General features: G+C 34.7%; 1 protein-coding gene across 1 annotated transcript in view; it reads right to left on the reverse strand.

The window, feature by feature from the left end:
- Window positions 1–477: 477 nt before the first annotated feature.
- The window catches only part of CFAP69 (cilia and flagella associated protein 69), a 52,387-nt gene continuing 39,183 nt past the window's right edge, over window positions 478–13,681 (reverse strand). Inside the window, exons 16-23 of the mRNA XM_046020896.1 lie at window positions 12,069–12,150; window positions 8,839–9,031; window positions 6,990–7,127; window positions 6,362–6,438; window positions 4,829–5,026; window positions 2,479–2,565; window positions 1,076–1,180; window positions 478–732 (exon numbers count right to left, since the gene is read on the reverse strand). Of these exons, the coding sequence (XP_045876852.1) occupies window positions 562–732; window positions 1,076–1,180; window positions 2,479–2,565; window positions 4,829–5,026; window positions 6,362–6,438; window positions 6,990–7,127; window positions 8,839–9,031; window positions 12,069–12,150 (1,051 nt within the window). The 3' untranslated portion in view covers window positions 478–561. The remainder of the gene's footprint in view (window positions 733–1,075; window positions 1,181–2,478; window positions 2,566–4,828; window positions 5,027–6,361; window positions 6,439–6,989; window positions 7,128–8,838; window positions 9,032–12,068; window positions 12,151–13,681) is intronic.

A 13,681-nucleotide genomic window follows, 5' to 3' on the forward strand; every position in this document is an offset into this window, starting at 1 on the left:
CTGGCTCTGGGAGTAGGCGATACTCAGATCTGGCCAAAGTTGTGGTGAATGACTCCTGAATGCTCAGGAGTGGGCATGTGGCCAATCAAGGGGCCCAAGAGGCAGAGTCAGATGCAGAGACTATTGAAAAACTGGCACGTACTCTTCTCGACGGGTATCGACTCGGAGAACTGCTAGGTAAGGAGAAGATCTTACTCACAGGGTTTCAGTCCTAGATCCACCAATGCCTGAAGTCTTAATTACTCCTAGATTTGATAGCTACAGAGCCTGAAAAAGTTTTTATTGGCTTAAACCAGATGAAGTAGTTCACATACAACCAAAGGAGTTTAACTGACACAATATATTTTATAATTTCAGTAAAGAGAATTAGTGATCTTTCCAAAGAAATTGATGACAACTCTTCTGGTGCTATATGTAGATATTTTCAATACAAAGAAATTATATGTACTTAATTTTTATTTTTTCATAGTATTTTACTAAAATATTTGCTTTATGTTTATAAAGATATATTCAACTAAAAAATTATAAGCAAATTTTATTTCAAAATGTCCATAGATTATTTTATGTAGGAACACTCTTCTTTGACTCATTCACAGTTTTCACTGCTTTCACCTTTTGTAGGGCTCCTCCTCGAATAGGCAGTTTTTTAAGAGCAATATCTGTATCAGCCAGAGGTCCTCCCAGTAATCGGGCAGGAGTGCTTTCCACTGTTACTACCCGACCAGAAGGCACCTGACAAAGCAAAAGGTATAGGTAAGAGTTCATTTACAAAATTTTTCAATAAGAGAAAAACCCATTCATCCTTCAGCTGATTTTAGAAAAGATACAAATTTATAGCTGTTTTCTGGGAATCCTGTAGGACTGATGGAGTCTAAACCAGTACTGGGTAACAGTGAATTTATCTTGGAGATAAATATGCCTTAACTGTGTGAAATTTGACCAAGAAAAAGAAAGAAAAAATATGAGGAAAAAACCCCATACAACTAACATTCTATGGAGACTAAATACAGTACCACTAAGAAAAATTATGAAGCAAAACAAACAAGCAAACAAAAACAACAACAAAAAAACTTACCGTTGTGTTAAGGCCTTTAATATCTGTCCTGTGAAATATTGCATTTGGTGGAGGCTTACTGTATCTAGAGGATTCTATAGCTTTTTCCTGAAGTCTTTTTGCTTTCTGAAGATTTTTAAATTAGAAAGAAAGTAATATTAATTGCTACTAAAGCATTAACTATCATACTTGCAGTGTCAAGTATGTGAAGTACAGTTAATTGTGCCTGATTTCTACTTGAACCATTTATTGAGTAGCACTGGAACCTGTACTTACTTAGGCTAAGAAGATAGTTATTAATAAGTTGCATCTTCTATACGTTGCAGAAGACACCAGTCACCTGAGAAAATTACTGAGAGTTCCAGTTATCAGTCATATATGACCAAGGAATAAAGCAGATCTTCTGGAAATCTCATTTTAGCACATAATTTAATAAACTCCTAAATTTACCACAGGTGATACATGTTTTCAAAATATTTTGCATAAATACTAATTCAGAACACTTAACTATTTCAGAGTAATATAAATTGGATAATTTGTTGCACTTTTGTTCAAACTCAGTAGCTGAGGCACTAGAGCAGGTGAAATTTGAGATAACAAATAATCTGCATTGAATGGCTGATTTTCATTAATTACTCCTTAAAAGTGAGAATATTTCATAAGTAGAGTTGGGAAGAATTTTTAGTGAGAAGGGGGAGACACAGTACCTCGAGTGAGCTTTTGTTCTTAACTTTAGTTTTGCGACCTTAATGTAGTTTCACTGTTTTCATGGACTAATTTAACATTAAACAGTTTCATATCTAGCCAAAGAATTGGAACATTACATAAAAACATATCCAAAGTATTAGTGGAAGAAGTGGGGAAAGCAATGAGGTTTTGGAAATAAATGGTGCTTCTCACATATTTTAAGTGAACAATCAACATTATATAATTTTTAGATTCATTTCTAGCTTATTCCTAAAGCAATTTATCATCTTTTCCCAAAGGGATCCCCAGTTCTCATTTAACTGTTAATATCATGTTTCTTTTGGTGGTCATGGAGGGGAAATACCCTTGGGGGAGAGTGTAACACAGACAGTTGTTTTTTCTGTTCTTCACTCCGCTTCGTACAGAAATGATCAATGATATAAAGTGGAAAGTAGGAGCATATTTCTCCCGCTTATTCCTGGCTAACGATCATCTCCTTTATGCAAGCCAAGAACACCACACTTGCTTCCCACTGCTAGAGCAAAAAAATCTCAAAGTAGCATCCTCTGAAACTACGAAAATGCATAGTCATCATCCTACAGAGTATGAGGATCTAACAGTGTTGGTATTCTATAGACAGGTCAACAGAAAAGGCGAAAGAATATTTATTTCTGAAAAAGTCTGTCTATCAGAACTGGCTATTTGTTGTGGATATCACAATATTTTAAAAATCCTACCTTTAAAGTTTTAGCATTTGATGTTCTGGCCAAGAAATTTTCCCATGATTTATTAGCCAATTCTCTTTGCTTGTGTGTGGCTTGTATCTGAAATGAGAAAGATAATTAAGAGTTCTAGTTTCTATGAAATGATACCAAAGGGCTTTTTAAAACCCTCATTTTGAAGGAAGACCTGGATTTTGGCAATGTAAATTTTAGGGCTGACTAGCTAAAAGATTAGAGTAAAATCCTTCCTTCATTATGTGATTAACATTTGAACTGCCTTCCATGACATGTAATGTAAAACTGTTGTAATGAAAATATAAAACATAAAAACAACAATAATCATTCTCAGCAAGCCTGATTGCTTTATGTGATTATCACTTGTGAAGACAGATTATAATCCAGAACAAGCTATATAAATGACCCAACAGCAAATTCACAGGAGAAAGTAAAGAGATTCTTGCTGCCACTGATAATAGTTTACAGAAGGTTATATCAGTAAAATTACTAATTTTTGACTATAGTCGCTTAAGATAAGCATTTTTGTGAGAGTGCTGAGTTGGTTGTGGTCATACAGTCTAGGGAGGTAACCACTAACAAACTGCAAAGACTATGTAGTTCTCACCAGGCTATTCACTAAATATATAATCAGAGAATACATGCCCTTGGTTAGTATATAACATGTTATTAAGTATGGATTATGAACCCAAGAGTATTTAATTAAACAACTGCTTAAAAATAAGTGGGGGGCGCCTGGGTGGCTCAGTGGGTTGAAGCCTCTGCCTTCGGCTCATGTCATGATCTCAGGGTTCTGGGATTGAGCCCCGCATCCGGCTCTCTGCTCCGCGGGGAGCCTGCTTCCTCCTCTCTCTCTGCCTGCCTCTCTGCCTCGTTGTGATTTCTCTCTGTCAAATAAATAAAATATTTAAAAAAAATAAAAATAAGTGGGGTCAAAGCCATAACAAATCAGCAATAACTATCAAATCAACAATAGCTCATCCACCACGGCAGACATTCTGCTGTTCAGCAAAACTCAGCACAACTTCCAATAGGGTTATCCCACTTGACAGCAAATAAATTACTTAAATGATAGCATCTATGCAATAAAAACTCTTAAATAAAACTTTCAAGCAAATTGGTGTTTAAGAGGGAGCAGAATTTACAGATGGACACAGAATTCCTACTAGGCTGTAGAAATAAACATTTAGTAGGCTATGTGCAAGATCAGGCAATCGAAAACACTTTGGAAATCACCTTAAAGAGTTTTAAACATTTAATTGTAATCATAAAAGTCCACCAAGCAGAAGTGGGGAATCTGCACTGTCTTTGTATTTGAGGGACAAGCTAGAGCCACTTAGAGACGCATTTGCTCAAAAAACTTCTTTTGTGTTCAGGTCTGACTGAACACAAAGCTTTAGGAAAATGGCTTATATTTTCCTGGCAGCCTTTTTCTGATTAGTTAAAATCAGAGACCAGCTTACCTTTGAATCTATAGATAGAATATTCATTGTAAGTTTCATGGCACTGAAGTGAGAGTGAAGATTTTATCAATATACCTATGGTTGGCATACCAGTAAGGACAGATCACAGAGTGAGGGATGAGGGCACTTTCTCAGGTAGGCTATACATAAAGTCACAGAGATACACTGTCAGAATTTGCTAAATGTGTACACTTAGACCACAATTTTTAGAACTCTGCCATTTCAAAAAATGTGTTTCAGGTGCCTGTTTACTTTTTTAAGATTTTATTTATTTTTTTGACAGACAGAGATCACAAGTAGGCAGAGAGGCAGGCAGAGAGAGAGGAGGAAGCAGGCTCCCCGCTGAGCCCCACATCAGGGCTCGATCCCAGGACTCTGAGACCATGACCCAAGCCGAAGGCAGAGGCTTTAACCCCCTGAGCCACTCAGGCGCCCCGCCTGTTTACTTTGTAAAAAGATTTTATTTATTTATTTGAGAGAGAGAGCACAGGAGCAGAAGGGAAAGGGAGAAGTAGGCTCCCTACTGAACAGAGAGTCTGATACGGATGGAGCTCGATCCCAGGACCTCAGGATCATGACCTGAGGCAAAGGCAGATGCTTAACCACTGAGCCACCCAGGCACCCCAGGTATCTGTTTACTTTTTAAAATGTAAGCCTATAGAAATCAAATCATTATGCCATAAACCTGTACTGAATATAGTAATTGAGTCTTAGGGCTGTTAATTTCACGGTTTCTTTAAAAATTGCACAAAAACACTGAAAATAAGTGTAAGAAAAACTATAAAATAACTCCATGTGCTGAAACATTCACAGGTAAGACAAATATATGATAGTAAACTAGTTTATTGAAATTATTATTTCCTACCTTAATGGTATATGTGACTTACTTTTGTATATACTTTTTGTTCATTTTGCACATCTTGGTGTGCTTGGCTTTCAATCATCTCACTTTGAAGAGAAGCAACCATCTTTCCAATATTTTCTGATGCTGTTGTAATAGCTTCCAAAATTTTTTTATCTGTATTGACTGGTCTTAACTTTTCTAATTTTATTTCTTCACATATTTCATTCCATATTTCTCCAATCTGTTATAACAAAGTTTAAGGTAAAAAAAAGTTAATTTAACCACAAATAAATGATGTAATTTTGGGTAATCCTTTATTTGGGTGGTTGTTCCAAAGTTAACACTTACTGAACCACCTTTCCCCATCTTCCTACTTGTGAATAAGTGCATTGGGAATTATTTGGGGCACCAGTTACAGTTGAGTTATCATGATTTACAAGGATAAGGTATTCATGGATGAGACTCCACTACCTAAGTCTAATTCACTACCATTTTCACTGCCCTGTTTTTTAGCCGCACTGATTTCACAGCTCCAAGAAACTGCTGCTGTGGTCTTTTCCTTTTGAACTACTGATGTCTTCCTCCCAAAAGCCCTGTATTAATAGCTAGGTCAAGGGATGCCTGGCTGGCTCAGTCCATACAGCATGTGACTCTTGATCCTGGGGTCATGAGTTCAAGCCCCACACTGAATGGGAGTTTAAAAAAGAAAAAAAAGAATAGCAATGCTTTTAAAAAATAAATAAATCAAAGCTAGGTTAAGCTGAACTTGTAGGGCAATTAACATGGGGATAACTGGAGCTCCAGAGCCCTGTCCTCTGCCCCTTACATTCTATCTAGCTCAGAGAGTACCTGAATCTCAAGCTCTTAACTCCATGGTTTCATCATACTGAAGCTCCATCTCATATTCTAGGTTGTTTTTATTTTTTTTTATTTTTTTTTAGGTTGTTTTTAAATTAATGTTCTTGAGTATGCTTATATTTATAGAAAAATTTATATATCCAGGATTGGGACAAAAGTGAGCTTTTTTTTCATTTGAAAATAGAGACTTATTCATTTATAGAATTCAAATATACAGTACTAATATTAGTAGAGGAGAATATACTTAAAAAGACTTTGCTTCAAAATACTACAAAAGTATTTATTTACCAATAAAAATATAACCAACAGGGTGAGAAACCTCATATCCTTTAACTGATATTTGATCATCATATAAACTAAAGATAAAATAACCTTTAATAAATATTAATAATTTATGTTAATAAGGAATAATTCACTTAACTATAATTCCTAATGCTCTCTAAAGGGAAGAAATTATATTTTAAAAATTCCAGTAAACTTCTGAATAGCTCTGTCAGTAACATCCATCTTCTTTTATAAACTAATAGTTGGATGAAATCATATCCTAATAGAAAATACCAATCAACTATAGGTTTCTTGAACAGTACCAAATGCAAAGTGGGAAATAAAAACTATACAGTACATGGATGATTGCTTACAACTATGAATAGATCTTTTATTTCCCAATTGATTTTTTTGTTATATTAGAGTTTAATAAGATTATTAAGAAAGTACTCACTTTAAAGTCAAGGTATCTATGTATGATACAAAGAGTGACAAAATCTTCAGCAGATAGACCAGGTAAATTTTCAAAATCTAAACAAAGTTTATAAAGAAAGAATTACTGTAACAAAGCAAGTGATTCAAAAAGGCTTGTATCTATTTTATAAAAACTAATGCCAACAATTTTTATTTCATCTTGATTACGAAAGTTAGTTCTGTGAGCTTCTGGCTTGCTGAAGAGTGTTTGACAACTTTTTTCCTTAATGGGAAGCAAGGAAAAAAAAAAGGCAGCAAGGATTTTAAAAACTCAGGTATTTCACAATTCAAATGTTTAAGCCTAATCATCTAAACTAACCACCTTTAATCCTGGAACTGCCTGGGGAACTTTGATAGATGCTGATGCCTGGGCCCCACACGCAGAGATTCTGATTTTAATTGACAAAGGGTCATCGCTTCTCGGCCTTTTGGCTAAGATCAAGTATAATTGATGAAGGGTGTACCTTGGGCATTGGGTAACAATGGAACATGCACTTATCTGTATAAAAGGATTTTGATCATCATGTTTGAAAATAGACTCCAAAGCAAAATCACTTTGCAAACGAGTAAAACAGAGGCTCTTGAGAATTTGACAAGTAGCTTCTTACCCAGTTTGCCCAGCACAGCATAAATTTTTGCCCTGATATTCTCAGCAACATCCATAACTGCAAGAGTTGGGCAGTTTGCAGGCAATGGCATGATTTTTTGCTCTTCTTGGAAACTGGTAAATAGAGGTTTCTTTGTATCTAGTGATTGCATATCATGAAAACAGAAAGGACAGATACAAACAGTAGTAAATTAATATCTCAATTTGAAATTTTAGTCCAGACATAAGATATATAAAAATCTTATAACTGAATAAAATAGTGCACTGTATATGGCTATTCTTCTGAAAGCATTAGCAGGCAGTTATTCCTCATTCTATGGCAAAACTTTTTAATTACACATAAAATACGGAAATTTCACAAAATAACTTTTTAAAAAGTGAAACTCTTATGTAATTAACTTTTCTAATTTTGAGATCCAGAAATTGAATAACGTCAGGTTAACAAAGATGTAATCTCCTTCACTTTTAGGTTCTATATATTATGCTATAAATACGAAAACAATTTTATGATGTTACAGATCAAAACTCAGAAATAATAAAAATTGGTTAAACTAGAAATCATCAGAAGTTAAAAGGCAAGTATTTTCATTTAAAAATTAACAATATTAACAGTTTAGATGAAAAGAAACTTGAGGCTTATAAAATGTACTCTAGCATTATAGATTGCTGATAATTAAAATTTATGAACATTTGATTTATTTTTACTTAGAAAACAATTTCTTCTAGGGTGCTTGGGTGGCTTAGTTGGTCAAGCATCTGCCTTTGGCTCAGGTCATGATCCCAGGGTCTTGGGATCGAGCCCTGCATCGGTCGGGTTCCCTGCTCAGCAGTAAGTCTGTTTCTCCCTCTCCCTGTACCCCTCCACCTGCTTGTGCTCTCTCTCTCCCCCATTCTCTCTCTCAAATAAATAAATAAAATCTTTTTTAAAAAAGAAAGAAAACAATTTCTTCTTTTATATAAAAAGTAAACTTGGGGGCGCCTGGGTGGCTCAGTGGTTTAAGCCGCTGCCTTCGGCTCAGGTCATAATCTCAGGGTCCTGGGATTGAGTCCCACATCGGGCTCTCTGCTCGGCAGGGAGCCTGCTTCCCTCTCACTCTCTCTGCCTGCCTCTCTGCCTACTTGTGATCTCTCTCTGTCAAATGGATACATAAAATCTTAAAAAAAAAAAGTAAACTTGCTTCATGAATATGAATCAACAGAAATGTACACAATGCTATAAAAATTGTTTTCAGGCACTCCATTTACATCCCAAATTTAACTGGTAAATGAAATGTTACTGAGTCAATTTGTAAAAGCAAGTAACTCAAAGGAACTTCTTTAGGACATGATGTTGGTTTATTATTTGAGTTGAATGATATAATCAAATTTCACTTCCTGAAAATATTCTATAAAAATATGAACCTGCTATGAATTTACTTAGTTTTCTTCCATTCATTCAGAATTTGATAGCAAGTTCTACAAACTCTTGTGAAAAGAACCTTAAACAAAGAGGTGGAAGTCCTCATACTTCCCTAAAATTTTTTAAAGATCTCTTTTTAAAAATATGGGTAAACAATGAATAAATCCTAAGATGTAATGAACAAGGTGGTGACTACAGTTAACAAATACTTTATTGTATATTTGAAAGTTGCTAAGAAAGTAGATTTTAAAAGTTAGATCACAACAAAAAAATGGTAACTATGTGTAGTGATGGATGTTAACTAAATTTATTACGGTAATCACTTTGTAATATGTACATTTATCAAATCATTATGTTGTACACCTAAAACTAGTGCAATGTTATATGCCAATTATATCTCAATTAAAATATGCATCTAATTGCTACTACTGACAGTTATAAATACACTTACCAATGATCATCCCATGTTTATCGCGTTTTACTCCCAGTTCTTTTTCTTCCTTTCTCCACAATTTAATTAAAAGACTAGCAGCTGTCTGGTCCTTCTTCCCTCGCCAAGCATTAACATGAGCCGTAGTTTTGGGATTGTCACAAAATTCAACCATTATTCCAAGTATTAGATTACAGAATTTTTTTTGGTTCAACTTTTGCAAGAAAACGGAAAAGGAAAAGAGATGTAATAAATTTTAAGAATTATTGCCTTCAAAATAAAAAAACCCCAAGAAACACTTGTATTAACCAGTAACTTTCTTCTAAATTATGGCCTTAAAAAATTCACACTCTACTTAAGTATGACTGGACAATCTCCTATTGAAAATAGGTTTAAGAATTAGAAAGAATAAAAAGATTCAATATAATTCTGATGTAGTCATAAATACATGTCATGACCAAAAAAGCAATTGATTTGGTTAGGTCCAGAAAAAGAGATATTGTAAAAGTAAGTGAACATGTTCATTTTAAGTGCAGCAAGGTAAACGGTACCAGACAATGTTCACTCTAATTATAGGATCTTTCCAATTTACATGCTTTATTAAGGTTTGTAAAGACTCATACTAACTATAACCTTGTTGTGACTAAGAAAATAACTGATGGTAATTGCAAGTGGCAGTCACATATGAAAATAAACCACCTGAGATTTAATTCTGTATTTTGCAAAGCAAGCATTTAAGAAAAATTATCAAGCATATTTCCCTTTTGCTACTAGCTTTCAGCAAACCAAAATGTATGTATAGAAAAGTCCATCCAAAGTAACAGTCTCCACACAGTAATAATTTGTGTCTGAAATAGTTTTTGTTGATTAACTCATAGTATACCATTAATAGAATATAGCACAGGAAACATGTAATCTGTTATTTAAGCAAACATTATCAGTTTCCTCTTTTATAAAATGAAGGATATTATTACCTGCTTTAGAGAGTTATTGTGATGAATTATACAAGACTGCCTGGCATATAGAAAGCTCTAAATAATATTTAACATTATTAGCAATTATTATCATTGCATACTGAATAAATATTTTAGCAGATTGTATTAAACAGAGCCCTCAATTGGGTTTTTTATTCCTATACTTCGCTTTCCTGAGAAAGAGGCAAATTTCAAGGGTTGGAGTTGATAAAAAAAAACCCTTCATTAAAGAATATTTGTAATCTGTAATTAACTTGATTGGTTTAAATCACATTAAGCACAATCTAATATTTATATTCATTAAAAATAGAAAACACTTACATGGCAAAAATATGTGTCAGGAACTATTCCAAATACTATATGTAAGTGTATGTGTGTATATCTATATGTGCGTATGTGCACATGCACACATAATCACTCATATAATTCTCCCACAGAGCATGGGATAGATACTATTGTTATCTCTGTTCCATAGATGAAGAAACATGTAACAGAGATGTTAAAGACTTGTCCAAGTTACACAGCTAACAAATATTGGAGGCCTCAGTCAGACTGATTGCAGCCTGTGATCATAACCACTGCGCTATATGGCTTCTCCTACCAGTCTTCTTCATGCCTTTCCATCAGAGAAACCCTAGTGGCGAAGGAGAGTGAACACAAGTGAGAAATGTCTTTGAAGTCTATTATATAACCTTCAATATTCACATAGAATTTCATTATTTAGTATATACATGTTTAGTATAACTCCCCATTTCCTAGTCTTCAACTAAAAACAAGATTCTAGGAAGATGTGCCAAATTAATTCTGTGACTTTGAGAATCCCCTGACACATCACCAACACCTCTGGGCATGCTTGTACTCTCATCAGAGAAACATGGTGAGCTATAGATCATTTAGTAAAGCCACACATATATCTTTCTTTATTATGTCCAATTTTCTGAACAATCCAAGGGCTTCTGGTTATGATTCACTCATGTTTATCAAAATGGGTTATTATTATTTTTATTTATTTTTTGTAATGTTTTATATCTAATGCGTTTGCTTTCCTATATGTAATGCCAACTAATTTTCTTTCAGAGAGATGAAGGGACACAAATAACTTTAGTACCTTTGCTAAATCCAAGTAGGTTTGTTATTCTGTTTTTTCTTTTTTAAGATTGTATTTATTTATTTGAGAAAGAAGAGAGCACAAGCAGAGGGAGCAGCAGGCAGAGGGAGAAGCAGGCTCCCACTGAGCAGGGAGCCCAATGTGGGGCTCCATCCCAGAACAATGGGATCATGACCTGAGCCAAAGGCAGATACTTAACCAGCTGAGCCACCCAGCTGCCCCATGGTTTGTTATTCTGTTAATAAAATTGTGAATGGTGGCGATCAAGGCAGGGACATCGGTAGAACTCTACGTGGGAATATCTCTAAGTTTTATTGAAACCAAATTATACTTTTCCTCCCATATCATCTTGACATGAACCTACTTGGAATTGAGGCCAGTAGGGAATTACTTTGAGGATAATTGAGGGTCTTTGCCATTCTTTGGTGTTAGATGGCAACAGTCTTTCCTGGTAAACTTAATATAGTCATTCCTGCTCATTCTTAAAATGGTCTAAAACACACTTGGTTCTTCACATTACCTACAAACTATTCAGTTCTTTAAAAATGCTCATCTTGGGGCGCCTGGGTGGCTCAGTGGGTTAAGTGACTGCCTTCGGCTCAGGTCATGATCCCAGGGTCCTGGGATGGAGTCCTGCATTGTGCTTCTTGCTCGGCAGGGAGCCTCCTTCTCCCTCCCCCTGTCCCTCTGTCTCTCCCACCCCTGCTCATGTTCTCTTTCGCTCTCTTGCTCTCTCTCAAATAAATAAATAAAATCTTCTAAAAAATGCTGATCTTTACTCCTTTGTTTAATGTGTGTGGCCCTTAACTTTTAATACTAAGAGAAGAAGCTAGAAGTTATGTTTATGGGTTTTGATATTGTTTAGCATTTCATAAACTATTTCTTTAAAGGTGGGTGGGAAAAATCCCATAAAATAAATTATCTGTTGTTACATGTTTGGGAATGCTGACCTAAGTAAACAGGTTTCTTCACAGGAGGAATTTTCAGAGCCTTTATTATGCCAATGCAAATTATGGATCTCCAAGTGAGATTTTGTTTAAAACAAACATTCAAACATGATTTGGGGGCACATTTAATTACAGAATGGTGTTCTATGGCTCTTAGTTTTGGAAAGAGTTAATAAAAACATATTTATTTATTTGTTTACAATTATTAACAATCATACTTACTGCCAGTAAGTCCAAAAGGAGAAAAATGCCTTCCTTTTCAAGAAAGTAATCCTCTGAGGGATAACACCCCAAAATACAGCACCTTAAATAAAAAGGAAGTTATCCACTTAACAAGGATTCTATTGTCTATATACTATTGTCTACTTCCATATTTTTTGTACTGTTTTATATGCCTCATTTAACAGAAATCATGTATAAAAGATAGTCTTCTGTGACTGACTTATTTCACTTAGCATGGTGTCTTCCAGGACCATCTATGTTATAAACCATAGGACTTTCTTCCTTTTTAAGGCTAAGTCCTATTCCATTACATGTATATACCATTTTTTTTTCTTTATCCATGCATCTATTGATGGACATTTGGGTTGTTTCCATATCTTGCCTATTGTGAATACTACTGCAATGAACATGGGAGTCCAGCTATTTCTTCAAGATTCTGATTCTAATTCTATTGGATATATACCCAGAAGTGGGATTGTTGGATCATATGGTGGTTCTATTTTTAATTTTTTTGAGGAACTTCTGTACTGTTTTCCATAGTGGCTGCACGATTTGCATTCCCCTCAATGTCAAGAGTTCTCTTTTCTCCACATTCCTCACCAAAACATGTCTTTGGGGGTGGGGAAGGTTAATAACTATTCCATCAGGTATAAGATGATAACTCATTGTGGTTTTGGTTTGCCTTTCCTTGATGATTAGTGGTTCCATATGAATCTTAGGATTGTATTTTCTATTTCTGTAAAAACATATCTTTAGGATTTAATAGGGATTGCATGAAGCTATACATCACTTTGACTAGTATGACATTTAAACCTTATTAATTATTGCCGTCCATGAGCACAGGACGTCCTTCGATTTATTTGTGTCTGCTTTAATTTCTTTTGTCAGTGTTTTACAGTTTTCAGTGCATAAGGTTTTCACTTCCTTGGTTACATTTCTTCCTAAGTACTTTATTCTTTTTGGTTCTGTCGTAAGTATGATTGTTTTCTTAATTTTCTTTTTGCATAGTTCATTATGGTATGAATAGAAATGTGTATAGAAATGCAACTGATTTTTGTATTTGATTTTGTATCTTGCTACTTTATTGAATTTATTAATTCTAACAGTTTTTGGTGTAGTCTTTAGGGCTTTCTATGTATAAAATCATGTCATCGGCAAACAGATAATTTTAATACTTCTTTTCTGATTTAGATGCCTTTTATTTTTTTTTTTCTGGCTCTGGCTAGGATTTACAGTACTGAGTAGAAATGGTGAGAGTGGGCACGTTTGCCTTGTTACAGATCTTTTAGGAAAAGCTGTTAGCTTTTCACCATTGAGTGTGATCTTAGATGTGGACTTTTCATCTATGACCTTTATTTTGTTAGTTCCTTCTCTACTTAATTTGTTGAGAGTTTTTAAATCCCACTTGGTCATGGTGTATGAGCCTTTAATTTGTTGAATTTGGTTTGCTAATATTTCCTGTAGGATTTTTGCTTCCATTTCCCTTAGGACTGGCCTCATAAAGTGATTTGGAAGCATTCCCTTTTCTGTATTCTGGAAGAGTTTAAGAAAAATTTGTATTCTTTAAATGTTTGGTAAAATTCACCTGTGAAGCTACTGTGTCCTGGGCTTTT

The sequence above is a fragment of the Meles meles genome, chromosome 10 (genome assembly GCF_922984935.1).
Source record: "Meles meles chromosome 10, mMelMel3.1 paternal haplotype, whole genome shotgun sequence".
In the NCBI taxonomy this organism is placed as follows: domain Eukaryota; kingdom Metazoa; phylum Chordata; class Mammalia; order Carnivora; family Mustelidae; genus Meles; species Meles meles.